This window comes from Myxine glutinosa, chromosome 3 (genome assembly GCF_964187855.1).
Source record: "Myxine glutinosa chromosome 3, kmMyxGlut1.1, whole genome shotgun sequence".
NCBI lineage: Eukaryota > Metazoa > Chordata > Myxini > Myxiniformes > Myxinidae > Myxine > Myxine glutinosa.
Genome location: NC_136263.1, coordinates 31190840 through 31217041, shown reverse-complemented (window position 1 = coordinate 31217041; position 26202 = coordinate 31190840). Strand labels below are relative to the sequence as shown.

At 45.2% G+C, this 26202-nt stretch overlaps 1 protein-coding gene across 2 annotated transcripts in view; it reads right to left on the bottom strand.

Annotated features, from left to right (window-relative positions):
• LOC137423715 (actin-binding LIM protein 1-like) overlaps nt 1-26202 on the bottom strand; it is a 353241-nt gene that overhangs the window by 126616 nt on the left and 200423 nt on the right. Inside the window, exons 5-6 of one of the 2 annotated variants that reach the window (XM_078773796.1) lie at nt 14292-14418; nt 9324-9417 (exon numbers count right to left, since the gene is read on the bottom strand). In XM_078773796.1, the coding sequence (XP_078629922.1) occupies nt 9324-9417; nt 14292-14418 (221 nt within the window). Of the gene's footprint in view, nt 1-9323; nt 9418-14291; nt 14422-26202 lie in introns of both variants that reach the window. The other variant, XM_068111161.2, reaches the window with a different exon arrangement.

Sequence of the window (26202 nt, the reverse complement as noted above, 5' to 3'; positions counted from 1 at the left end):
GAAATATCATGCTATACATCGTTTGTGGCCCTTTCACTCAATGGTGAAGAATCACTTTTAAAATATTGGATTCAGATCTTCACCAAAATTGAAACAATTATTCCTTGTCACACACCCAACCTCTCCACCAAATTTTGTTCGAATCTGTCCACAACTTTTTGAGATATCTGGTTTACAAACAGACAGGTAGACAGAGAAAAAGACAGACAGACAGGGGTGAAAACATAGCCTCCATCCACCTTCGGTGACGGAGGTAAAAGTATCAAATATGGCTTATGGAGATGTGTATGTATAGCACAGTATTATATATCTGAATACATTACTGTAGTACACTCAGAAAGTGGTCTTTTTTAAAAGTTTAGTATTGAAGGAACTGCGCTCCAACGCGAGTCGAAAGAATTGACGCGACCAAAGACGGAATTCGTCCGAGTTGCTTTATTGAAACAAAACAGCTCAGGTATTCTGACAAGCCCGTTTTTCGGGCAACAATATATATACACATTTATGTCGGGAAGTTTGCCCGGCAAAAGCTATACCGGGCATGCCCGGGTATCAAGGGCGAGCCTTGGAAAGGCGAGTCTGGACCTGCCCGGGCGTGTTTGGCTGCGGCCTGGCAAGTCGAGGCTGGGCGTGCCCGGGCGCTCTGGGCGAGCACTGGAAAGGCGATAGCGGGCATGCCCGGACGCTCTGGGCGAGCCCTGGAAAGGCGATAGCGGGCATGCCCGGACGCTCTTGGCGTGCCCTGGAAAGGCGATAGCGGGCATGCCCGGACGCTCTGGGCGAGCCCTGGAAAGGCGATAGCGGGCATGCCCGGACGCTCTGGGCAAGCCCTGGAAAGGCGAGAGCGGGCATGCCCGGGAAAGACGAGACCGGGCGTGCCCGGGAGGTTCGGGCATGCCCGGGAACAGTGAGTCCGGGCATGCCCGGGAGAGGCGCGTCTGGCCGTGTTCTGGCCGGTGCAAGGCGATTATGTACATCCAGCGGTAACCGCTACACACGCCCCTCCAGAATCGACCTGCACCGGCAGGGTCAATTTAAGGGGGGTCCGGATGACCCGGCCGAAGCGACCCCTGGAGGGTCGTGGGGAGGGGTCTGACGTGGTGGTGGGTGGTCGAGCGGGGGGAACTGTGGACGGGGGGCAGCCTCGCCGCGGAGGAAGGGCCAACCGTGGTGGTCAGTCGACGTCCATGTGCGCCGGTTTGAGGCGGTCCACAGAAATCCGGTCCGGCCGGCCGCCGAAGTCGACGATGAAAGACTTGTCGCCCCGTCGCAGGACCCGGAAGGGCCCGTCGTACGGCGGCCGGAGTGGCCCCCGGTGCGCGTCATGACGCACAAAGACGTACTCCGCTGTGAGAAGCGCCGGGGGGACGTAGGACTGGGGGCCACCGTGGCGGGACGTCGGCACGGGGGCAAATCGTCGGGCGGCCTCCTGGAGGTCCGAGCGCTGGCGAGCGGCGGACCAGGGACTGGTAGCGTCAGGCACGAATTCGCCCGGGACGCGGAGTGGCTGGCCGTAGACGAGCTCGGCGGCGGACGCCTGGAGGTATTCCTTGGGGGCCGTGCGAAGGCCCAAAAGGACCCACGGCAGCCGGTCGGCCCAACCGTCGTCCTGAAGGCCGGCCATGAGTGCGGCCTTCATGGAGCGGTGAAACCGCTCGCACAACCCATTGGCTTGGGGGTGGTAGGCCGTGGTGCGGTGCAGCGTGACCCCCAACGAACGGGCGACCGCGCCCCAAAGCTCAGACGTGAACTGTGGGCCGCGGTCGGACGAGATGTCCGCTGGTGCGCCGAAGCGCGCGACCCAGGTGGCGATGAACGCCTGCGCCACGTCGGCGGTGGTGGTGGAGGTGAGGGGCACGGCCTCCGGCCACCTGGTGGTCCTGTCCACCATGGTGAGCAGGTGGGTGAACCCCCGCGAGCGGGGCAGGGGACCCACCAGGTCCACGTGGACGTGGTCGAAACGCCGTTCAGGCACGGCGAAAGGTGCCAGCGGGGCCTGGGTATGGCGGTGGACCTTGGCTCGCTGGCAGGCCGTGCAGGTGTTGGCCCAGTCGCGGATGTTTCGTCGAAGGCCGTGCCAGACGAAACGCGCCGACACCAGCTTCTGAGAAGCTATCCAGCCCGGGTGAGAAAGGCCATGGATGGAGGCGAAGATGCGGCGCTGCCAGGAAACGGGCACGATGGGGCGAGGCTGGCCCTGGGAGACGTCGCAGAGCAGGACGGTGCCCGCGAAGGGGATGTCGGCCAGGCGGAGGCCCGTGTCCGCCACACGGAGTGCCTGCACCGAGGCGTCGGTGGTCTGGTCGGCCGCCATGAGCGTGAAGTCCACGCCGAGGTGGACCGCGTTCACGCTGGCCCGCGAAAGGCAGTCGGCCACGGCGTTGTCTTTGCCGGCGACGTGCTGGATGTCCGTGGTGAACTCCGACACGGCGGAGAGGTGGCGCTGCTGGCGGGCCGACCACGGCTCCGTGACCTTAGCCATTGCGTAGACCAACGGCTTGTGGTCGACGAAAGCCGTGAACGGGCGGCCCTCCAGGAGGTGTCGGAAATGGCGAACGGCCAGGAATAGCCCGAGCAGCTCGCGGTCGAACGTGCTGTAGTTTAACTCGTTCGGCCGGAGTTGCCGGCTGAAAAAAGCGAGTGGCTGCCAAACCCCGTCCACCCATTGCTCATGGACGGCGCCCACCGCGTAGTTGGAGGCGTCCGTAGTGAGGGCGATGGGCGTGTTGAGCACCGGGTGAGCCAGCAGCGTTGCGTCGGCGAGGGCCCGTTTGGCACTGGCGAAGGCCGCGTCCATGGCCGCGGACCAAACAATGTCATGCTTGGCCGGCTTGCCCCGGAGGGCCTCGTAAAGGGGCCGCATGAGCTGAGCAGCGCGGGGCACGAATCGGTGATAAAAATTCACCATGCCGAGGAACTCTTGGAGGGCCTTGATGGAACGGGGACGCGGGAACGTGGTGATGGCCTCGACCTTGGTCGGCAGCGGCACGGCCCCGGTCTTGGTGATGCCTCGCAGGGCGAACTGGGAGTCCGCCTGGGCGAACCAAACAGCCGCGTGAGTCTCCCAGAAGGTAGGCAGTTTAAGCGTCACTGCCGTATCCATGTCGGTAGGTCACCAATGAAGGAACTGCGCTCCAACGCGAGTCGAAAGAATTGACGCGACCAAAGACGGAATTCGTCCGAGTTGCTTTATTGAAACAAAACAGCTCAGGTATTCTGACAAGCCCGTTTTTCGGGCAACAATATATATACACATTTATGTCGGGAAGTTTGCCCGGCAAAAGCTATACCGGGCATGCCCGGGTATCAAGGGCGAGCCTTGGAAAGGCGAGTCTGGACCTGCCCGGGCGTGTTTGGCTGCGGCCTGGCAAGTCGAGGCTGGGCGTGCCCGGGCGCTCTGGGCGAGCACTGGGGAAAGGCGATAGCGGGCATGCCCGGACGCTCTGGGCGAGCCCTGGAAAGGCGATAGCGGGCATGCCCGGACGCTCTTGGCGTGCCCTGGAAAGGCGATAGCGGGCATGCCCGGACGCTCTGGGCGAGCCCTGGAAAGGCGATAGCGGGCATGCCCGGACGCTCTGGGCGAGCCCTGGAAAGGCGAGAGCGGGCATGCCCGGGAAAGACGAGACCGGGCGTGCCCGGGAGGTTCGGGCGTGCCCGGGACAGTGAGTCCGGGCATGCCCGGGAGAGGCGCGTCTGGCCGTGTTCTGGCCGGTGCAAGGCGATTATGTACATCCAGCGGTAACCGCTACAGTATGACTGTCTACCTGTGAAATGGCGGCAGTAGTATATAAATTGTGGGTGGAGTCAGGCGAACTGTCCAACCAATGGTTGGAAGTCGTCCAGATGCACAAACGCATGCACAGACACACGGAAGTGGATACTTTGAGACCTGGGAAGGCTCCGTTCCACCTTCCGAAACACGCATTTGGAGAAAACAACCAACCGCGCACACACATAGCTCCTTTCGTAGTACAGTGTATATATAATGGCAAAGGCAGTGTCTTGCTTTAGTGGTGACTGTTGGTACTTGTGGTGGGAACTCAGCCGGTATGTAAGCAATCTTAATTATAGCAATGGCGTCTACCTATCCATTTTTAATGGGGCTGGTGACTGTCAACTCTTATGGAGCCCCAGGGTCTCGACTTTAAATAATTGCCATTGGCTAAACGTCCCCACACCTGCACTCAAGGTGATACGAGATAATGAGCCCTATTTGCATGCTGTGATTTATGCAGAATAAAATGTAATGTCTACTTTAAAATCTTCTCCCTTAAAACTTACCTCCATCCCTCTTTTCAGTCTCCAGCCGAATCCGTCGGATTTGCATTACCTGTCATGTTTCTATCTCTCCAGGTCAAGTCACAAACCTGCCGCCACATCATCCAACATACTTTACGTGCTCTCTCGCCCATAATGTAAGTTCTTATAACATTTGATCTTTTTCACCTTTTGTACTCTCCTGTTTAAGTTCCATTTTTACCTCCGCCACCGAAGGTGGATGGAGGTTATGTTTTCACCCATGTCTGTTTGTCTGTCTGTCTGTCTGTAAAGAGGATATCTCAAAAGTTGTGGACGGAATCAGACGAAATTCAGTGGAGAGGTTGGGTATGTCACAAGGACGAAATTATTCGATTTTGGTGAAGATCCGGATCTGGATCTGAGAATTTTTTAAATTGATTCCTCACCATTGGCAGATAGGGCCAAAAACGATATATAGCATGATATTTCAAACGGTTGTGGACGGATTTGGACGCAACTTGTTGGACAGGTTGTGTGTGTGGCAAGGAAGGATCGATTCCATTTTGGTGAAGATCTGAAAATGGATTCGGATATGAGAATTATTGAATTTTTTAAGTGATTCTTCACCATTGAGAGATCGGGCTAAAACCAACATATAGCAGGATATCTCAAAAAGTTATAGACGAGTTATGACTAAACTTGGGGATGAGTTGGTTTGGCGACAAGAACAAGCAGATTAGATTTTGGTTCAGGTCTGAATCCAGATCCGGCCCATCAGTGAGATACAAAACGTAAACTGTTCAGCCTCGTGGAGATATGGGCTCTGTGTTGTTCTCGTTAGCCCCGCCCCTCGCAGCAAGACACGGGGTTTTGCAATCACTTGTGTGTGTGTGTGTGTGTGTGTGTGTGTGTGTGTGTGTGTGTGTGTGTGTGTGTGTGTGTGTGTGTGTGTGTTGTTTGTCTGGGCCATAACTTTTTTGTCATTTGACTTATTGTCATCAAATTCTCAACAAAGCTTTATTATGATAATACCGAGAAGTTAAATTGATAATTTTATCAAAAGGTTAAAGGGTCAGCAACACATAAAATCATCAATTTTCATCCAAATGACCGGAAATTTCAACGATACCATTTGAGTTTTGTCGTCAAATTTTCACCAAAGCCTTATTATGATCATACGAAGAAGGCAAATTAATAATTTGGTAAAAAGGTCAAAGGTCAGCGTCACATAAAGTTGTCAATTTTCATCCAATTGACCTGAAATTTCAATGATACCATTTGAGTTTTGTCGGCAAATTTTCACCAAAGCCTTATTATGATCATACGAAGAAGGCAAATTAATAATTTGGTAAAAAGGTCAAAGGTCAGCGTCACATAAAGTTGTCAATTTTCATCCAATTGACCTGAAATTTCAATGATACCATTTGAGTTTTGTCGTCAAATTTTCACCAAAGCCTTATTATGATCATACGAAGAAGGCAAATTAATAATTTGGTAAAAAGGTCAAAGGTCAGTGTCACATAAAATTGTCAATTTTCATCCAATTGACCTGAAATTTCAATGATACCATTTGAGTTTTGTCGGCAAATTTTCACCAAAGCCTTATTATGATCATACGAAGAAGGCAAATTAATAATTTGGTAAACAGGTCAAAGGTCAGCGTCACATAAAGTTGTCAATTTTCATCCAATTTATCTGAAATTTTAAGAATTTCCATATTTGGGGTCATTGATTTGGATCACCAATCAAAAGCTAGAAGCTGATTGTTTTTTTTATTTTAGATCAAAAGTCAAAGATCAAGGTTGTGTAAAATTGCCAATTTTCATCCAATTGAGCTGAGATTTTAAGATTTTGCCTATTGGGTCACAAAATTGGTTCACCAAACAAAAGTTAGAAGATTTTTTTTTTTTAGATCTAAAGCTCAAAGCAAAGGCTGCATAAAATCATCAAATTTCATTTTGTATACATTTTTTAAACTGTTTTCGTTATTTTGAGCATACAGAAGAAGAAGACGTCTGAATACAAATGGACGTGGATGGGCTTTGCATTTTTATATGCTTTCTATTTCCCAGTAGTTTTACCTCAGCCACCAAAGGTGGATGGAGGTTATGTTTTCATCCCTGTCTGTCTGTTTGATTGTGGACAAAATATCTCAAAAAGTTGTGGACGGATTCGGACGAAATTTGGCAGAGATGTAGCATATGTGACAAGGACGAAATGATTCGATTTTGGTGAAGTTCAGGATTCGGATCCGGCTACTAGAATTTTTTAAGTGATTCTTCACCATTGAGCGATATGGCCAATCAGGTGGAGGTTTGCTTTCTACTGAGTGCCGTTCTAGTTTTAATAATATTGCTGCGGTTTTGAGATTGGCACATTGAAGTCATTAAAGGTTAAAGGTTTGCCCACCATAGTTAGTCACACGAGCAACATATAGGCCCATTTGTAGTATAGTTATGTCTTAGTATGTGTAAGAATAGGCCATTTCCCCTCTTAGTACCTGCGTTGTGTAAAGACAGGTGAATAGGTCCTACATTCATTTTTCTCCAACCTCCATTCTCCCTCTATGGGCACAATCCATCCCGCGCCCCATTTGGCTGTCCACTAGTCGAGTAACACGAGGTAGGCCTCGAAAGGTGCAGGAGGGTTGAGCTCGGCGCGGCAGCAGTGGGGGGCGGTAAGAGCCACCAGCCAATCAGAGCTTGAGCAGCATGCCGTGAGAGGGCATGGTGAAGAGAGTGTGGTGAGTTCCAGAAGGTTCGCGGGGCGGGTCTATATAAGCCCATACGAAAAGCCCTCGAAAGGACTTGACATGCACCAGTGGCGCGATAGGACTTGAGGAGAAAGGACTGTGCCAGAGAATTTGCATCACTCGCCGTTGTTGAACTTTGACCCTCGCAATAGAATGTGCGCGCCAGGGGATAGAGGAAGAGGCGTTGGCCGTACATGTACGCGGGCGCAGCCAGACGCGCCGGTAATGAAGATAGCACATTTCGACCATGCGAGTGAACGTGGCCATAACCACGAGTGAATAAGCGAGTGAATAACCGCCAGTCGCGCCAAAGTCCGCCCTCTACCGTGCGCCCCGAGATAACCCGATTGTTCAGGCGACACGCTACGAGCTCCTGCCTTCTCCTGCCTCCATCTCCATCTCCACGGGACATGCCGGGGACCGGAGAGAGCTGCACGAGAGCCATCCCTGGACGCGCTGGAGAACATCATTCTGCCCATCTGCAATCCCCGTGTGAGTGTGTGTCAGACGGGCCTGTTTGTCCAGGGGTATTAAGTAAGACTGTATAAGGCTGCTCTGTGTCCCTTTCCTTCTACCAATCCTTGTATATATATATAACCACCTTTAGAGGCCATTTTTCCCCGCAAGCGGGGGTTGGCCTTTTTCGGGAACCGTGGTTGTTGTTGTTTTTCGGTCCCCTTTTTGAAGCAATGTTTTACGGCCGGATGCCCTTCCTGACGCCAACCCTTTTTGCCGCCTTTAACGACAAACAGGGAATTACCAGTGAACTGGTCCTCAATTAGCCGACCTCTGAAGGATGACAGGCTGAGTCAACCCCCCTGGCGTTAATTCAGCGATCGACCGGGATTCGAACCCAGGATTCTGTTCTTCGTTCTTTGTATAGTGTAAATAAATTCTGTTCTTCCTTCTGATTCGATCGTTCCCGTGATTTCTCCATTGGCTAAGCGTGGTACGAATAGAACCGCTTGAATCGGGTTCCACCATCTATAACGGCGCGGATCACGTGTACGCAACCGCTCGGCGTATCACCAACACACGTGGTTCGTGCGAGGCTTATTTCCTCGTTTCAGGGCAGCGCTAGTACTTAGGTAACAGCGTATTTGGTCCCGAAACCCTATTTAGCGCTGTCCAGAAGGGACGTAATAGGTCTCGGGTCGCGCCAGGTCAGTCAAGACAAGGGGACTAATCCCCCCTTGATAAGGGGAGAAGGCCGGCGGCAGATCCGCAACAATATAATTGGTGTTGGGAGTAATGAATGAACTTTTGCTGTGCATGACACGTTCCACTGCTGGAACACTACGTCCTCACGTGCAAATGGATCTTCTGTATTCCACATACAATGCCCATCACAAGTGTTGTCTCATATTCAAACTTAAAAGAATGTAAGTGTTGTGATAATAAAGAATATCACTATTCAAATAACACTTTTTTTTTTTAACCAACACCAATGTTCTATTGTATATAACCACCTTTAGACGCCATTTTTTCTGTGGGGGTTGGCCTTTTTCGGGCACCGTGGCCCCCTTTTTGAAGCAATGTTTTATGGCCGGATGCCCTTCCTGCCGCCAACCCTGTTAGTCGCCTTTTGCGACACACAGGGAATTACCAGTGAACTGGTGCTCAATTTGCCGACCTCGGAAGGATGACAGGCTGAGTCAACCCCCCTGGTGTTAATTCAGCGATCGACCGGGATTCAAACCTAGGACCCCAAGCCGGCACCCTAACCGCTAAGCCAACACCAGTCTTATACATATGTGAATCAATTGAAAGATCAATGTATCCATCAACCTTTAAACACTTTTTATTCTACTCAGGTTATGCCTTTACATTGGGATGCTTGACTGCAGATTTGTTCCAATACATGTGACAGAAACCACAAGGCAACGACTTCTTCTTCTTCTTCTTCGTATTCAGCACAAGGTTGGGTAGCTTCATTGGCTGAGGACGCTGCCCTGCCGCTGATGCAATGCCCTCTGCTGGTTAGGGCAGGAATTTGTAACTTGGTCAGGGTACCGGCGATAGCTCGCCTACTCTTCGTGAAAGACAATATGGGAAATTTTAGTCCACCAACTAATGTTGGTAGAAGGGAGGGCACACACATTGATGAATCACCCTATCTGTTAAACACCGGGATGGCAGTTTATAGCTGTGTCTGGATTCAAACCCAGGTTAGACAGTTTAGAGGTGAGTGTACGTAGGCAATGCTTGAAGGAATAGCACAGAATTCATAAAAAATCAATGCAACAACAGTACCATCTCCACAATTGCAGTTCGTGGAAAGAGCGTGAGCCATTAAATGGTTAATTTGCGGAAAGGTGAACTGTGGCAATACCTCCAACACTCTGCCGGTGATGTATTTGTCACAACCATCACAACGCACTCCGTACTGAGCATGGTAGTCTCGTTCACAGTACGGCATGCCTTCTCTGGGAGGTTGTGGGGGAGAGTGAGAGGGTGGCATGTGGGGCAGTGTGAAGTTAATGAAAATACCAAGAGGACAAAATGTTTTTTTTAAACAATTCAAATTGCACACAATCGTTATAATTCAGCTGCGACTTATCTTCACAATTAAATTTGAAGCTTGTCCTTTCGGAAAGTTGGAGTCAAATGCCTTGTGGAGTTAACATGAGGTGGTCGTTTTGTGCTGACGTGAAGTTAACAGCCTTTAGCAAACTGAATTCATTCCCACTAATGAGCTCTACGTGCTAAACAAATCTGGTGTTTGCTGTGTGTTGACATCAGAATAACATCACTTACAATCTCGAGCACTGAGGAAACAATCAAGTGTTGCAATTACACACACAAATAACTTTGGTGCAGGAGGAGGTCATTTGGCCCATCATGCCTGTGCTGCACCAACCCCAGTACCATCACCCATCCACATTACAAGCTACCTAGCTTTGGCACACAAGCCATAACCCTCTATCTACAATGCATCCAGGTACCAATATACATCCCATTCAAACTTATCCACCGCCTCCACTGCCATTACCTTTCCGGGGAGACCATTCCATGTATTAACCACTCTCCGACTGAAAACCGTCCTAACTTTCATCTTTTTTACCCTCAAGCTAACTGTCACCTGGTGCTCACACTGTCCTCTCTGCTGAAAAAACTCCACCTCACCTATTCTATCCACACCCTTCATGACCTCAAACATCTCAATTAGATCCCTCCACAGTGGCCTCCTTTCCTCCAAAACTGCATAGAACAAAACGGTTTCCTCCAAAACAAGTAGAGGTACATTCAAAGTACATCGCCCCACATGCCAAATAAATACACAAATACGATATCCTCAAGCGTGTGACATTGCCATGTGCCATGCAGCACATGCAGACAGAATTGTGAGGGAGCAGTGTACAATAATTTATTAATTAATTGCGGAATTAAATAAACTAGTGGGGTGACCCATGGGAATCCCACGGGCATGGAGGTGTATCGTTGCGATCGGTGCAGCCGTTTTTGCGGTACCCGGTACAATAACGTTAGGCGGGAGTCCAAACCTGTATATGCTGGAGACCAATGCTGAAATTGGAAAACAATATAGCCTATTTTACTCCAGGGGGTCCCAGGATTACCCACCCAAAATTTCGATGAGATCGGTTCTGTCGTTTTTGCGGTGAAGAAACGGAAACGATTTCAGCATAAGGCTGCAACATAACAAAATGTGAAAAAGTGAAGGGGTCTGAATACTTTCTGAATGCACTGTATGTCTCACACCAGCATTTCCTGCAAGGATTCTGACCAATAGGAGAGTCCTGCCACACATCCATTATACAGTTTATGAGGACTTTGGCAGCTGGGAATTAATATTTTCACAGTTGAAATAGCTACTATTGCAACATCAGCAAACCCACATGGCTTTAGAACCCCAAGGCTTCAAAATCCATGCAGGCTTGCAGATGCTTTGGTGAGAAGTGCAGCAGCTGACACCGCATTAGACAGTGAGCAATTCGGCATTTTTACAAAGACTGCAACTGAACCGGTTTTGCCCATTTAAGATCCTCACTTTGCAAAATGTTTTTCTACAATCATGGATTGATTTATGTTGCAATGTCCTTGCGGATCAAATGAATGGATAGGCAGGAATACTAAATGCTAATTTTTTTTTTTTGTATACAAGATCAAGGCTCGTGTAAGAGCTAACATTGATCACAAAAAGACAAACTGACACGTAAAACATGAAACATATGACAAAGGGAGCGGGAGGACAAGATGGAGAGCAGGGACATCGGGAGATCTTTGGGAGGGAGAGGGCTTGGGGGGAGGAGGCACGGGAAGGGGGAGGGGAAGGAGGGGAGATTGAATAGGGTGAATAGGGTGAGATTGAATAAGTTACACAACAAGTTTGAGCATTGGGGCATTCCACCAATTTTTCACAGAGTTGTGGCCTTTGTGGACTTCGTAAATATCACATATTATACACGGGTCAGTTTTCCAGAAGTCATCCCCTTACCCTTTAACATATTGAACTGAAACTTGTTCTTCTTATTCTTTGGAGACAGCCTAACTCTACTGCATTTTATATTGGGAAGGTCCAAGACTATGGTAGTCGAAACGTTTCATAACTTGAAAGGGTTCCACAAAATGTAGGCACAACTGCTTATCTACACATAGGAAAATGAAGGGAAATGAGGGGCGGGCAAGACCATGTCTGTTAATCAGCCTGGTGGGGGCGGGACTTCTGCGACACAATTGCCCGAGGGTCATTCACACCTAAATGGGTGTGGTTAGCTCTGTAAAATGATGTGCAGTTTGATAGCAGCGACAACAGAAAGCCATTTTTAAAAACAGGTGTGGTTAATGGTGGAATATTATCTTCAGTCTGACAACGATTATTGTCATCAAGTGTAATCATCCTTACATCTTTCTTTGAAAAACTGGTCGTTTCCTGTCCATCCCTGCACCCATTTGCAATGACAGCATACAGCATGTTGAATTTTACATGTGAAATATTAAACTGTTAAAACAAGCAAAATACAGCCCATCAATTGCAAAAAAAGACGAAAGAAAAATATACGGTGAAATATCAACAGATATACACCGCCATTTGGGAGAATGACAAAAGAGCAGGGAGATATATAAAAAAAGAGTTGGACAGATTGAGATTGGGCAAACACAAAGAAGAATCATTGGAATGGCTAAGAAGAGGTCAGCTCAATTGGAACAGAGAACGAATCATTATTAATGCCCAAGACCAATGACAGTAAACCAACGGCTTTAAAAAGACGAGTGAGATACCCGTGCTATGCACGGTGGGAGGCCAGAAGCAAACAGGCAATGCAGATACCGCGAATGCTAAAGCATGAAACCAATGAATACCACATTCCTGTAGCACACTCAGTCGCACGTCAGACATGGACAGCAAGTTCGTGAATGACTTCCATGAAAAACGTACCCGTTCGCAAACAAACGGGTATGTTCACGTATAGAAACATCGATCGTGGGTCCATGGCGAATCTGCATACGGCGATCCGCGAAGTTCACGTTTAGAAAGTAGAACCATCACGGCATGTCGTCATTTACTTGAACTCGATATCTCCCTTTTCATTCCAAACAACATAACTCCAATCACAAATTAATCACAAAATAAACTTTTAACAACATTGTTAATGTTTCCTTCATTGTAAAAACTACCAAGTCAACAGTTAAAACGATTTTGAGCCGATAGGTGTTACGGCCTTGGCAAGATCGATGGAGACAGCGATCTGTTAGCGTATACACCGCCCAAATAGCTATGTGGAATTCTCTCATGTAGAGAATAAACTCACGTCGTTTGAACTTTGGCCGAGGTCATTATTTATTTTTAATGATGTTTATATACGAATCAAAAAGAAGATAATTGGTTTTGGGTCGTCCTTTCTGCATATCTCGTGGGTTGGAGAGACGACCGTGATGGCGGGGAGGGGGTTGGCATTCTGTCAAGCAGGGATTCAACTCATGTTCTTATAAAAGGTCTTTGTCCAAGGTCACCGAGTCCGATGATCCGAGGTCACCGCAGCCGTTTGTGCGGCACCCGGGAAAATAACGTTATGCGGGAGTCCAAACCTGAAAATGCTGGAGGCGAAAGCTGAAATTGGAAAAACAATATACCCTGTTTTACTCCAGAAGATCTCAGGATTACCCACCCAAAATATCGTTGCGATCGGTTCAGCCGTTTTTGCGGTACCTCCGAACAGACAGACAGACAGACAGACAGACGGACATTTGGTGAATTATAGTAAGGTGGTGGGCATAGTCAATCAGGCAGGTGTAGATTTTATAAGCTAGAAACAAAAAGTACGAGTCACCTCCTATTGGGATGTAAAAAAACGAATGTCAGAACAGGTGTACACCTAAAGGCACAACAAGGTATGCAGAGTAATCAACTGGCACACTGCAGAAATTTCAATATCCAAGTTCCACAAAACTCATAAAAACATGAACCAAAAGTAATCATTGAAAACAAGGACATAACACTCAAGTATGACCTGATGATCCCATCCAGCATGAACATAGAAAACAAAGCACTGTGACATTGTACTCAGATACAAATAAAGAAAAGACAGAATTGCTGATTGAGATATCAGTACCCAGCGATTTTGGTCTAAATAATGCAGAAATCAAGAAAATGACCGGAAACCAAGACCTCAAGAATGAAGTGAAAAGATCCTGGAAGCTGAAGAGCGCCAGAATTGTACCAGTGATAAATTGGAGCAACATAAATGATAAAGAAGAACATAATGGAGATATTAAAAACCATCCCTGGGACATTACCACAAACGAACGACAGTTGGAGGCTGGACAGGGCTCGGTGATGATCCTGAAAAAAACCCTTGGATCAAAACTCTGAGAACAACACGACTTCACAACTTAGCCCATGAGTCGCAATCCTTCACCGAACCGGGAGTGGATACTTCGAGGCCAGAGAGGACTCTGTTACACCTTCTAAAACCCAAATTATGGAGATAACAACCAACAACACACTTAACTAACCAAATTAAGAGAGATATTTTGTGACGTTTGTAGGAACAACCATTATTCAAATAAAGATAGTTTCACATGATAATTTATTGCGACCATCCGTATATTGTTTACATACTTCTTGGCATACCATCGCTACATCCTTTGACAGTAGAACTGTTTTTTATTACTTGTCATAATAAATTATGAAATGTGAAATATATTGATCAAACTATAATAGTGGAACAAAATAAAAAGCACAACAGACAGCGCACAGAGACAAAGATCCGCATAATACATCATTAGATACTGATGACAATGGTTGTGAGACAAATGACTGCGGGAATTGCATACGTACTTGCTGATGTACTCCCCAGTCAGCACCTTTCCACAGGTGTGGCACTTGAAACAGCCCATATGCCACTGGTGCTCCAGAGCGAGTAGCGCTTGCCCATTCTTGATGTCTCGCCCACACCCTACACACTCTGCTTCAATTGTAAGAAATAATTAATGGACGATTCATAAGTATCGAGCCACCATCAACAACACCCAAACTATGATGTGCGCTTGAGAAGTTTTGCAGTGTAAAATCGGCTGAAATAATTAGGATTCTGCTTTAACAAAGTGAAAATAGGAACAAATTAGAATACAACTTGATATGAAAACAAAATATTCAAAATACGAGGGCAGGTCATGATAGAGATGGAATTTTTATCCTAGACAATCAAAGAGTACAGAGCTGTTAGTGAAACTTCACCGTTGTATCTATGTATTCCCCTGGTAGATGCACATACTTGTCCCATTGATGTGGTAGAACCTCGAGTCCCACATGTATATAAATGTTTGGGACGGGTATGTAATTTGACATATTCATCGTGCGATGCCACTCAGATGTTCTTCGAGTGGTACAAGATGACCATCATGAGGTCACGGGTCTGGACTGTATGAGGAATTATTCCCAAATCTCTCTCTCAAATTATTCCCAAACTTCCCAAATCCTCTCGACCAGAGTAGTGGAAGTTACATTTGCCATTTTCAGGTTGCCACCACCTTTTTACAAGTTGCTCTGGGATATTTCACATCCACAACATAAATGCAGCTGGGACAAGCACAAATTTGTTTGTATACATATTGGGACAAAAATGGCTCAAGGTGGAATAGGGGATGAATTATACGGTTAGTTATTTCATAATTAATGTCATAATAAGTTGGCCCGTAATTTCCTCAATTAGTGCTGCCAGGATCGATTATGTAGACAGACGCTTGCCGTCCAGCCAGCCCGATGTACTTTTCCTTTATTAATACCCTGAGCTCGCAAAGCGAAAATCAGGGTTAGGCATTCGGTTGCGTGCGTATGTATGGCGTACGTGCATACGTGTGGCGTCTGCATTTTAAAAATTCATTTTCTCGGCAACCATTGGTTCGATTGACACGAAATTTTTACCATAGGAGTGCCTCCGCCTGTATAATTGTTTTTATTTATAATTATGACGTCATAGGCCATGTGGTACGGACGCCATCTTGGAAAAACGTTACACCTCTATATCTCCCAAACCGCTAAATTAAAAAAGTTGAAATTGTCAAGTACTGCCCATGGGGAATAAGATATGTTGATGATGATGTCATCATCGCTCTTGCCGCTCTTGGAGGGAAAATGGCCTTAGAATGCATGTTGTTGTTGTGTTGATGATGATGTCATCGGTGCCTTCATTATGACGCCATAATTAGACAAGTACAACGCTTGCTCTGATCAGTATAAAAAATTTAAAAACCACCTTTAGAGGCCATTTTTCCCCGCAAGTGGGGGTTGGCCTTTTTCGGGAACTGTGGTTGTTGTTGTTTTTCGGTCCCCTTTTTGAAGCAATGTTTTACGGCCGGATGCCCTTCCTGACGCCAACCCTTTTTGCCACCTTTAACGACAAGCAGGGAATTACCAGTGAACTGGTACTCAATTTGCCGACCTCGGAAGGATGACAGGCTGAGTCAACCCCCCTGGCGTTAATTCAGCGATTGACCGGGATTCGAACCCAGGATCCTAGGATCCTAAGCCGGCACCCTAGCCGCTAGCCCAACACCAACACCATCACCAATACCAACCAACACCAATACCAATACAACAACCAATACAACCAATACAACCAACCAATACAATACAATACAATACAATACAATACAATACAATACAACAACCAACCAATACAACAATACAATACAACCAACAAATACAATACAACCAACCAAATACAATACAACCAATACAACCAATACAACCAATACAACAAGGCAACACCAACACCAATAGCAACACCAACACCAACCAACACCAACACGCAACACCAACAATAGCAACACCAACAACCAACCAACACCAACACCAACAACACCAGGGACAACACCACCAGGGACAACACCAGGGACCAGGGATCAGTATGAAAAAAAAAATTCCTCTTAGCCCGAGGGACACGGAATTTGTACCATCGGAGCACCTCCTCCTGTATAAGTATTTAATGATAATTATGACGTCATAGGTCACGTGGTACAGGCGCCATCTTGGAAAAATCGAAAAACGTTGTACCTCTATATCTCCGAAACCGCTCCATGGAGAAAATTGAAACATGGCTTATTGTCACCGAGTCCCCATGGGGAATAATATATGTTAATGACGAGGTTATCGGTGCCTTTGTTATGACAACATAACTCGACAAGTATAATGCTTCATCCGATCAGTATGTTTTTTTCTCTGCAACTGTTGGTCTGATGGACACAAAATTTTCACCATAGGAGCGCTTCTTCCTGTAGAATATTTTAATGATAATTATGACGTCATAGATTATGTGGTACAGGCGCCATCTTGGAAAAAACGAAAAATGTTGCACTTCTACATCTCCAAAACCACTCCATGGAAAAAATTTAAATATGGCTCATTGTAAAGAACTCCGCATGAGGAATAGGTTTTGTTAACGATGACGTCATTGGTGCCATAATTATGACATCATAATTCGACAGGGACAATGATCAGTTTGAAATTTATTGAGCCTGATCGATGCAACAATTATATTAGAGAATATAAATTTATGATGTCATCACTCACGTGGTCTGGCAGCCATATTGGATCAAATAAAAAAATCGTTCAAAAGCCGAAGAGTTGGCTCACACCAAGTTGACTGCACAGGGTAAGTATTCCATGAATACCATCTAGTTTTATAGTTTTATGTGCTTTGCATTGCCTCTAGGCCCCCTCCCATCCTCACCTCAAAAATAAAAATAGGTGCAACCTCTGCAACTGGTTAAACAGAAAAGTCTTTAAAAAAAAAAAAAATCTATATATATATATATATATCTGTGCAGCGTCTGTCCTGTGTTGTCCTGTGTTGTCTTGTCTTGTCACTGAACTACTTTCTCAAACTTTTGTGAAATCGTACCAAACTTCTGGTATGCACATATCTCTCCCGTCGGTATGTCCTAAAGCAGGGGTGGGGAACCTTTTTCCTTTCCTGTCGAGGGCCATTTCGATTTTTAGAACATCCTTCGAGGGCCATGCTAAATTATTGAATACATATATCGGACTCACCTAATGCGATGGCTGGAACTGTTTCTCTTTGGCGAGGCGTTTGGTGTCAGGTGGTAGTGATGATGATGCTACTCGCAGCTGGTTTTGCAGGTTTGGGTCAGTCAGTCTTGAGTGAAACCGAGTCTTTGCAAGAGTCAGTTTTGAAAAGAACTGCTCACAGCTGTAGGTCGTCCCAAACAGTGATGCAAACTTCAGTGCATGTCTCCTCAGAATGGGAAAATCCTCAGCACGTACATACAGTTTGTAGAACTCGAGCAAAGGGAGGTTGTTGTACCTAGCTTTGAGCTCGTCATTGCTTTGCAGCTCAATGATTTCGTGTTGTAGGTTGTCAGGCACATCAGCTGGTTCCACATTAAACGGCGTGGCAAATATGTTCAGTTCCCTTTGTTTACTTTTCATGTCCTGGAACCTCTCTCCAAATGCCTGGAGGAGTTTTGCACACTCAGCAGCATATTCAGATGTCACAGCAGGCTTTTGTTCTTGCAGAGTGGGAAAGTGGATAGTGTTTCCCCTTTCCAGTTGCACTTGCCACAGCTTTAGTTTAACTTCAAATGATTTCACATGTGATTGCAGAGAGCTGAGAAGCTGGTTGGGACCTTGGAGCTTGACGTTCAGCTCTGACAGGTACTTGGTAATGTCCACCATGAAGCCCAAATCACACAGCCACTTGCTATCACTGAGTTCCATGACAGGTTTCCCCTTCATCTCCATGAACTGTTTCACTTCTTCTCTCAGTGAGTAAAACCGTGTGAGCATATTTCCGCAACTCAGCCACCGCACCTCACAGTGGTAAACCAGATCTCTGTACTCTGACTCTAGTTCACTCAGTAGCTCCTTGAACTGGCGGCTGTTCAGCCCTCTGCTTTTGATGACGTTTATGGTGGAAACGAGAGTTGTCATCACATTGTTGAGCTTCAGGGACTGTGCACACAGATTCTCTTGGTGTATGATACAGTGGCATACAACTAACTCACTTGGATCGAGACTGAGACGACTCATTTCTTTTTTTAACAATGCAGTCAATCCCTTTTGCGCGCCAACCATGGTTGGGGCTCCATCCATGGCCAGGCCACTTAACTTGTCAAACTGCAGTTCGAATTTGTTCATAGCCAAAACAACTTGCTCAAACAAATCCTCACCTTTGGTGATGCCATGCATGGCTTGCAAAGACAGCAACTCCTCCCTCGTATCAAACTCAGCTGTAATCCCCCGCACAAAAATGGCTAGTTGGGTGGTGTTTGTTATGTCCGTTGTCTCATCGCAGGCCAGAGAGAAAAACTGGAAATCTCTTGCGGTGTCCTTCAGTGTTTTCTCAATATCTTGTGCCATGTCAGTAATCCGATCTGAGACAGTTCTTCGAGACAAACTGACACTTTGGAACAATTTTACTTTGTCCGGTGCGAGCAGCTCCGCAGCGGCAACAAGGCACTCCTTCACAAATTCTCCTTCTGAATGCGGCATCAGCTTCTTAGCGATTAGCTCACTCACCACAAAACTAGCATGCGTAGTGTTGTCTCGGTCAGATTGTGGTCTTATGAAGACTGCTTGTTGAGCACCAAAACTCCGCCGAAGAACGTTAACTTTATCCAAGCGCATTTGTCCTTTCAACTCGTCCAGTTTAGCATGTTTCGAGCTGTAATGACGCTCGAGGTTGGCCTTTTTCATCACCGAGAGCGCTTCCCGACAAACTAGGCATACTGGCTTGCCTTTTACTTCCACAAAGAAATAATCGTTTGCCCATTTCTCTTGGAAAGCGCGACATTCCGCATCTACCTTTCTTTTCTTGTTAGTCGCCATGCTTGCATATACTGAATGAAATGATGACATGAGATCACGCGATCACTTGACTGTCCGGAAGGTCACATATCGCAGTTACGACTGTCCGGAACTCACTTGACTGTCCGGAAGGTCGCATATCACAGTTACGATTAATCACAAATTAGTTTTAATTTGATGGCAATTATTCTGTTAGCGCCAACATATTTTGCCAACGTCAAATAAATGAATAAGTTCTCAAATGTGCCGTCCGAGGCAGCGTCTGCTCGCCACGTTCAGCATTCGTTGACTGTTACAACACGTGAAAGCTCGCTCCTCTCTGATTGGTTGAATCATTTTTGGCCATAACTTGGTTACCCTTTGTCCGATTAATTTAAAACCTTGAAAAGGAGAGATTACTGGAATTATTTCCTCTCAGATTACTGGAATCTTTCCTCTTCTCCAATGGCTTGATCTCTGATCATCAATTTGGTTTCAGACCAGGTCACTCTACTCTGGACATGCTGCTTCTGCTGTCTCAACAATGGATGGAGGTCCTCAATGCCAAACAGGAAATCAGAGCTGTCTCCCTTGACATATCACGTGCCTTCGATACGGTCTGGCACCCAGCTCTGCTAACCAAACTCTCCTCCTATGGTATCCATGGAAATCTCCATGCATGGCTTGCGGACGTCCTCTCTGGTCGTAGTCAACGTGTGGCCCTGAATGGATTTCTCTCATCTCCCCTTCCTGTTCAGGCTGGAGTTCCCCAAGGCAGTGTTCTGGGCCCTGTGCATTTTCTGGTCTTTATCAATGATCTCTCCGACTCTCTGGAAAATCCTCTCTATCTCTTTGCTGATGACTCCACTCTCTGCCGCTCCATTCCTCATCCCTCAGATAGGCAGTCTGCAGCCTCCTCACTCTCTGAAGACTTGGACAAAATCACAGACTGGTCAAACAAGTGGAACATGTCTTTCAATCCTGACAAATCTCACACTCTTACTATGTCTCTCCGAAAAGATCGACTGGACAACCCTCCCATCTACTTTCTCAACAATCCTCTCCAAGAAGTTCTGTCGCTCAAGCTTTTGGGTCTCACTATCTGCCATGATCTTTCTTGGGAAAACCACATTTCCAAGCTGGCCTCCAAAGCCAGTCGCCGACTGGGCATCCTCCGTCGTGCGAAGTCCTTCCTCGGCACACCTGAGCTCCTCACCACATACAAGGCTTTCATCTGCAGCTCAATGGAATACTGTTCTCCCCTATGGGCTGGTGCTCCTGCCTCACACCTAGCTCGGCTTCACGATGTTGAAACCAAAGCTTTCAGAATTATTGGAATCTCCCGCGATGAAGCTATCTCTGAGGGCCTTTCACTCACTCACCACAGGCAGGTCGGTGGTCTTTCTGTCTTCTTCCGACTCCTCTCCGGCCTTGCACCCCCAGCTCTCTCTGTGCTCTGTCCCCCAAATATTCCTACAGGTCGCACAAGATCTGCCAGCAACCCTCTGATGGTTAAACTGCCGAAATCTCGGCTGTCTGCTCACCTTCACTCTTTCATTCCTCTTTTCCCCCACCTCTGGAACAAACTCCCTCACTCCCTTCAATCTCACTCCTCCCTCCAGGTCTTTAAAACAGCTGTTCACCACCATCTCTTATCTTCCCCCATCCAAAACCTTGATCTTTTCTACCCCCGCTAATTCACCCCAGATCCACCTTGTTTGAAATTCCAACTTCTTTCCTGGAAGTCCTGGCAGTGTCCATATGTTTTATACCTCTCCCACCCCCCCTTCCCATGCCCCCCCTTCCCATTCCCCCCCCCCCCCCCCAAAGCCCTTTCCCTCTCACGGATCTCTCGATGTCTCCATGTCTCTCGGTCCCTGCTCTCAAATGTTGTGTTTGTGTCCTTCCCCCTCTCTCCCCATCTTGTCTACTGCTCCCGATGTTATATGTTTTATGTGTCGGTTTGTCTTTCTGTGTGATTAATGTTCGCTCTTTCACGAGCCTCGATCTTGTATACAAAAAAAAATAAAAAAATAAAAAAATAATAATAGATAGATGAATTGCCTCACGGGCCGGATCAAACGGTCTCGCGGGCCGTATACGGCCCGGAGGCCGGAGGTTCCCCACCCCAGTCCTAAAGGGTATTATTTTTGAAAACATTTCTATTTTTTTTTTTTTTTTTTGGAATTTTTTGGGAATTTTTTTTTTCCCAACTTCAATTGTTTATAAAATGTGATATCACGTAAATTACAAATACATTTGTGCAAAATAATTGTTTGAATTATGATTGGTTTAAACCACGACAAAACGGCAACTCGGGTACAGTCATTTATCTATAATCTATATATCTCCACATCTGGGCAGTGTCTGTGTTGTCACTTAACGACTCCCTCAAACTTTTGTTTCCGTGGTTGTTAAGTGTTTTTAATAACGTTGTGGTGGTTTTGAATCACGTGGTGGTGAGGTATTTTGAATTATGTGGTGGTGAGGTGTTTTTAAATCACATGGTGGTGAGGTGTTTAAATCACATGGTGGTGAGGTGTTTTGATTTACGTGGTGGTGAGGTATTTATAATTACATGGTGGTGAGGTGTTTTTAATTATGTGGCAGTGAGGTGTTTTGAATTAGTTGGTGATGAGGTGTTTTGAATTACATGGTGGTGAGGTGTTTTGAATTACTTGGTGATGAGGTGTTTTGAATTAGTTTGTGATGAGGTGTTTTGAATTACTTCGTGGTGAGGTGTTTTTAAATGACGTGGTGGTGAGGTTTTTAATTTCGTGGCTGTGAGGTGTTTTTTTAATGTGTTTTATGGCTGTGAGGTGTTTTTATTCTGTGTTTTATGGCTGTGAGGTGTTTTTAATTTCGTGGTAGTGAGGTGTATTTATTACGTGTTTTATGGCTGTGAGATGTTTTTAATTTCGTGGTGGTGAGGTGTTTTTATTACGTGTTTTATGGCTGTGAGGTGTTTTTAATTTCGTGGTGGTGAGGTGTATTTATTACGTGTTTTATGGCTGTGAGGTGTTTTTAATTTCGTGGTGGTGAGGTGTATTTATTACGTGTTTTATGGCTGTGAGGTGTTTTTAATTTCGTGGTGGTGAGGTGTATTTATTACGTGTTTGATGGCTGTGAGGTGTTTTTAATTTCGTGGTGGTGAGGTGTATTTATTACGTGTTTTATGGCTGTGAGGTGTTTTTATTACGTGTTTTATGGCTGTGAGGTGTTTATATTACGTGTTTTATGGCTGTGAGGTGTTTTTAATTTCGTGGTGGTGAGGTGTATTTATTATGTGTTTTATGGCTGTGAGGTGGTTTTAATTTTGTGGTGGTGTGTTTTTATTGCATGTTTTATGGCTGTGAGGTGTTTTTAATTTCGTGGTGGTGAGGTGTATTTATTACGTGTTTTATGGCTGTGAGGTGTTTTTAATTTCGTGGTGGTGAGGTATATTTATTACGTGTTTTCTGGCTGTGAGGTGTTTTTAATTTCGTGGTGGTGAGGTGTATTTATTATGTGTTTTATGGCTGTGAGGTGGTTTTAATTTTGTGGTGGTGTGTTTTTATTGCATGTTTTATGGCTGTGAGGTGTATTTATTACGTGTTTGATGGCTGTGAGGTGTTTTTAATTTCGTGGTGGTGAGGTGTATTTATTATGTGTTTTATGGCTGTGAGGTGGTTTTAATTTTGTGGTGGTGTGTTTTTATTGCATGTTTTATGGCTGTGAGGTGTTTTTATTACGTGTTTTCTGGCTGTGAGGTGTTTTTAATTTCGTGGTGGTGAGGTGTATTTATTATGTGTTTTCTGGCTGTGAGGTGTTTTTAATTTCGTGGTGGTGAGGTGTATTTATTATGTGTTTTATGGCTGTGAGGTGTTTTTAATTTCGTGGTGGTGAGGTGTATTTATTACGTGTTTTATGGCTGTGAGGTGGTTTTAATTTCGTGGTGGTGAGGTATATTTATTACGTGTTTTCTGGCTGTGAGGTGTTTTTAATTTCGTGGTGGTGTGTTTTTATTGCATGTTTATGGCTGTGAGGTTTATTTATTACGTGTTTTCTGGCTGTGAGGTGTTTTTAATTTCGTGGTGGTGAGGTGTATTTATTATGTGTTTTATGGCTGTGAGGTGGTTTTAATTTCGTGGTGGTGTGTTTTTATTACGTGTTTTATGGCTGTGAGGTGTTTTTAATTTCGTGGTGGTGAGGTGTATTTATTATGTGTTTTATGGCTGTGAGGTGTTTTTAATTTCGTGGTGGTGAGGTTTATTTATTACGTGTTTTCTGGCTGTGAGGTGTTTTTAATTTCGTGGTGGTGAGGTGTATTTATTATGTGTTTTATGGCTGTGAGGTGGTTTTAATTTTGTGGTGGTGTGTTTTTATTGCATGTTTTATGGCTGTGAGGTGTTTTTAATTTCGTGGTGGTGAGGTGTATTTATTATGTGTTTTCTGGCTGTGAGGTGTTTTTAATTTCGTGGTGGTGAGGTGTATTTATTATGTGTTTTATGGCTGTGAGGTGTTTTTAATTTCATGGTGGTGAGGTGTATTTATTACGTGTTTTATGGCTGTGAGGTGTTTTTAATTTCGTGGTGGTGAGGTGTATTTATTATGTGTTTTATGGCTGTGAGGTGTTTTTAATTTCATGGTGGTGAGGTGTATTTATTACGTGTTTTATGGCTGTGAGGTGTTTTTAATTTCGTGGTGGTGTGTTTTTATTGCATGTTTTATGGCTGTGAGGTATATTTATTACGTGTTTTCTGGCTGTGAGGTGTTTTTAATTTTGTGGTGGTGAGGTATATTTATTACGTGTTTTCTGGCTGTGAGGTGTTTTTAATTTCGTGGTGGTGTGTTTTTATTGCATGTTTTATGGCTGTGAGGTATATTTATTACGTGTTTTATGGCTGTGAGGTGTTTTTAATTTCGTGGTGGTGAGGTGTATTTATTATGTGTTTTATGGCTGTGAGGTGGTTTTAATTTTGTGGTGGTGTGTTTTTATTGCATGTTTTATGGCTGTGAGGTGTTTTTATTACGTGTTTTCTGGCTGTGAGGTGTTTTTAATTTCGTGGTGGTGAGGTGTATTTATTATGTGTTTTATGGCTGTGAGGTGGTTTTAATTTTGTGGTGGTGTGTTTTTATTACGTGTTTTATGGCTGTGAGGTGTTTTTATTACGTGTTTTATGGCTGTGAGGTGTTTTTAATTTCGTGGTGGTGAGGTGTATTTATTATGTGTTTTATGGCTGTGAGGTGTTTTTAATTTCGTGGTGGTGAGGTGTATTTATTATGTGTTTTATGGCTGTGAGGTGTTTTTAATTTCATGGTGGTGAGGTGTATTTATTACGTGTTTTATGGCTGTGAGGTGTTTTTAATTTCGTGGTGGTGTGTTTTTATTGCATGTTTTATGGCTGTGAGGTATATTTATTACGTGTTTTCTGGCTGTGAGGTGTTTTTAATTTTGTGGTGGTGAGGTATATTTATTACGTGTTTTCTGGCTGTGAGGTGTTTTTAATTTCGTGGTGGTGTGTTTTTATTGCATGTTTTATGGCTGTGAGGTATATTTATTACGTGTTTTATGGCTGTGAGGTGTTTTTAATTTCGTGGTGGTGAGGTGTATTTATTATGTGTTTTATGGCTGTGAGGTGGTTTTAATTTTGTGGTGGTGTGTTTTTATTGCATGTTTTATGGCTGTGAGGTGTTTTTATTACGTGTTTTCTGGCTGTGAGGTGTTTTTAATTTCGTGGTGGTGAGGTGTATTTATTATGTGTTTTATGGCTGTGAGGTGGTTTTAATTTTGTGGTGGTGTGTTTTTATTACGTGTTTTATGGCTGTGAGGTGTTTTTATTACGTGTTTTATGGCTGTGAGGTGTTTTTAATTTCGTGGTGGTGAGGTGTTTTTATTACGTGTTTTATGGCTGTGAGGTGTTTTTATTACGTGTTTTATGGCTGTGAGGTGTTTTGAATTACGTGGTGGTGAGGTGTTTTGAATTACGTGGTGGTGAGGTGTTTTGAATTACGTGGTGGTGAGGTGTTTTCAATTACGTGGTGGTGAGGTGTTTTCAATTACGTGGTGGTGAGGTGTTTTGAATTACGTGGTGGTGAGGTGTTTTGAATTACGTGGTGGTGAGGTGTTTTGAATTACGTGGTGGTGAGGTGTTTTCAATTACGTGGTGGTGAGGTGTTTTGAATTACGTGGTGGTGAGGTGTTTTGAATTACGTGGTGGTGAGGTGTTTTGAATTAGGTGGTGGTGAGGTGTTTTGAATTACGTGGTGGTGAGGTGTTTTGAATTACGTGGTGGTGAGGTGTTTTGAATTACGTGGTGGTGAGGTGTTTTGAATTACGTGGTGGTGAGGTGTAATCGTCCCAAACTTCCAGTCTGCACCTACCCCTCCCCTATGTATGTGCTGAGGGGTTCTTTCTTGAAAAAAAAACATTCAATCTAAATCTTCAACCTAAATTGCCGAAAAAAATGAAATATCACAAACACAACAAATACATTTGTGCAAAGTAATTGTTTGTATTATGATTGGTGAAAATCATGACAACACAGCAACTCAGGTACAGTCATTAGTCTCAGGTAAAATAAGCCCTTTCCTCAGGGGTGAGGCGAGCGTAGCGAGCCGAGCCAAGCTAGTATATTATATATATAATTATATACACTGTGAGAAACTGAGAAACTGTGAGAAATAGTATAAACTCCACAGTACGAGCAGGGCGGCTCATTTGCATTCAATAAATAATCGGGAGATTAAATCAGACACGGACGTAGCTCCAGGACGTCGATCTTTAATTCTCGACAAGCTTTCGACCAACAAAGGTCTTCTTCTTAGTCGTCCCCAAGTTCAATGCTGGATTATAACTCAAGTGTTTAGAAAATCCGGAACAATCATTACATTTAATTAGAAGTTAAACTTGTAAATAATTAAATTGCAAATTAAATTAAAACTGTAAATATATTAAAGCAAA